This window comes from Aplysia californica, unplaced genomic scaffold, assembly GCF_000002075.1.
Source record: "Aplysia californica isolate F4 #8 unplaced genomic scaffold, AplCal3.0 scaffold00217, whole genome shotgun sequence".
Lineage (NCBI taxonomy): Eukaryota > Metazoa > Mollusca > Gastropoda > Aplysiida > Aplysiidae > Aplysia > Aplysia californica.
Window position 1 is genome coordinate 576686 of NW_004797487.1, and position 1583 is coordinate 578268.

Genomic DNA, 1583 nt, shown 5'->3' on the forward strand with positions numbered 1-1583 from the left:
CCCCCCTCCCCAGTACATTAACAAATCTAATTGGTATCCGTAAATCACTGTCATCTGATCATCTGTGCATTCATGTCTAATTTTTTTTTTTTGTGGAGTCATCAGTGGTGTTATTCTGATCTCGGTCAGAGGAGTAGCAGCTGTCACACTGATGAAATTAACACGATTATCTGAATCTGGGGGGGTGGGTTAATGCGATGCATATTTTTGTTCTGGGAATTTTGTGAACCTGAATGAACAGTGACGTGTGATTTGCTCATGCCCCCCCCCCCCCCCCCCCCCCCTTCCCAGGAAAGTGGAGGAGGGCAAAGGTGGACCAGTATAATTTGTTCAGTTGTACAGGACCGTTTGTGTGCTATTTTGACATTCTTTTGAAGTCTGACTGAACTTGTACACATCTGTCCCCACCAATATCTCGGGAATCTGCTGGCGGTTTTGTGAAATTTATTTCTTCTTCTTTATATCTTTACACTTCTCCTCCTTCTGTCCTCAGTGTATGTTGCTATGAGTGTTTGATACATATTCTTGTGTAGTCTGCTTTGTTTACTTCTGTGGTTGGTATCTCGAGTGCTGGCTGTAACATACAAGTTCTCATCCACAACACATGTTGTTATCCCAGAGAAGACAAGATTGCCTACAGTCAGCATCGTTCCACGGTCAATGTTGAGGGGTTTCCCCAGACATTATAAAGTACATAAATTATAGTATTGGTTTGGACCCTCTTCTTTCCTTTAATTTTCTCAAAATTTAAAAGAAATAAAATGACTGAAGTATAGTATTTGTGGAATAACACTGACTCTCAAACTACCCTTCTCTTCCACATGATATGAACAGCACGTACTGGCGAGTGATGTTTTGACGATTGCCTCAAATGTTTTCATGTCCTTCTCTTTCAGACTAACACAGGACCCACTTCCTACGATTCGGCCTCATCAAGGTGAGCATTTCAATCTGTTGGCTGATTGTGGCCAACATGGCCGACCAGCTCTGATGTATATGAACTGAGACTTGGAGTGTGTCCAGGGCTCCCGTTCATAAGTGGGTCAAAAGCCTTGATGGCACAATTATGGGGAAAATTAGAATTTGTTATTTTTATGCTTGGTTACATGATTTGTCATTTATATAGGGCCTCGCGGTTTGCGCATTTAAGAGAGTTCTTTTAGAGATTTTTGTTTTGTTTTACACCCAACACACACACACGCGCGCACACACACACACATACACAACCCTGTTCATGGCAGTTTATGGTTTATGTTATTGCTCCGCGGTATGAATATATTATGACGACAGCCCTTGGCATTTGATTTAGTTGTTCCTCCCCACATTGACTGGTCGTTTTCTCTCAAATTATGGTATTAACAACCGTAATTAGAATTGGTGATAAGTAAGTTTTTATAAATAAACAGAACTCTTTATGTAAAATTAGAGAAATTATAGGAGAATAAAGAAAAGTTATCAGTTGTTTTTATGATTTGTTTTGTTTTTTACCTAAAAGTGTTTGACCTAATTTGAGGGATGCATTGTTAGTCATCGAGGATGTGCTTGTTTCTTATTTTTTGTGATTCACAGGCCATTTTTTTCTG

General features: G+C 39.9%; 1 protein-coding gene across 1 annotated transcript in view; it reads left to right on the forward strand.

The window, feature by feature from the left end:
- LOC101860102 (cytochrome b5) overlaps positions 1-1583 on the forward strand; it is a 26950-nt gene that overhangs the window by 20271 nt on the left and 5096 nt on the right. Inside the window, exon 5 of the mRNA XM_005099557.3 lies at positions 897-937. Coding sequence (XP_005099614.1) covers positions 897-937 — 41 coding nt within the window. The remainder of the gene's footprint in view (positions 1-896; positions 938-1583) is intronic.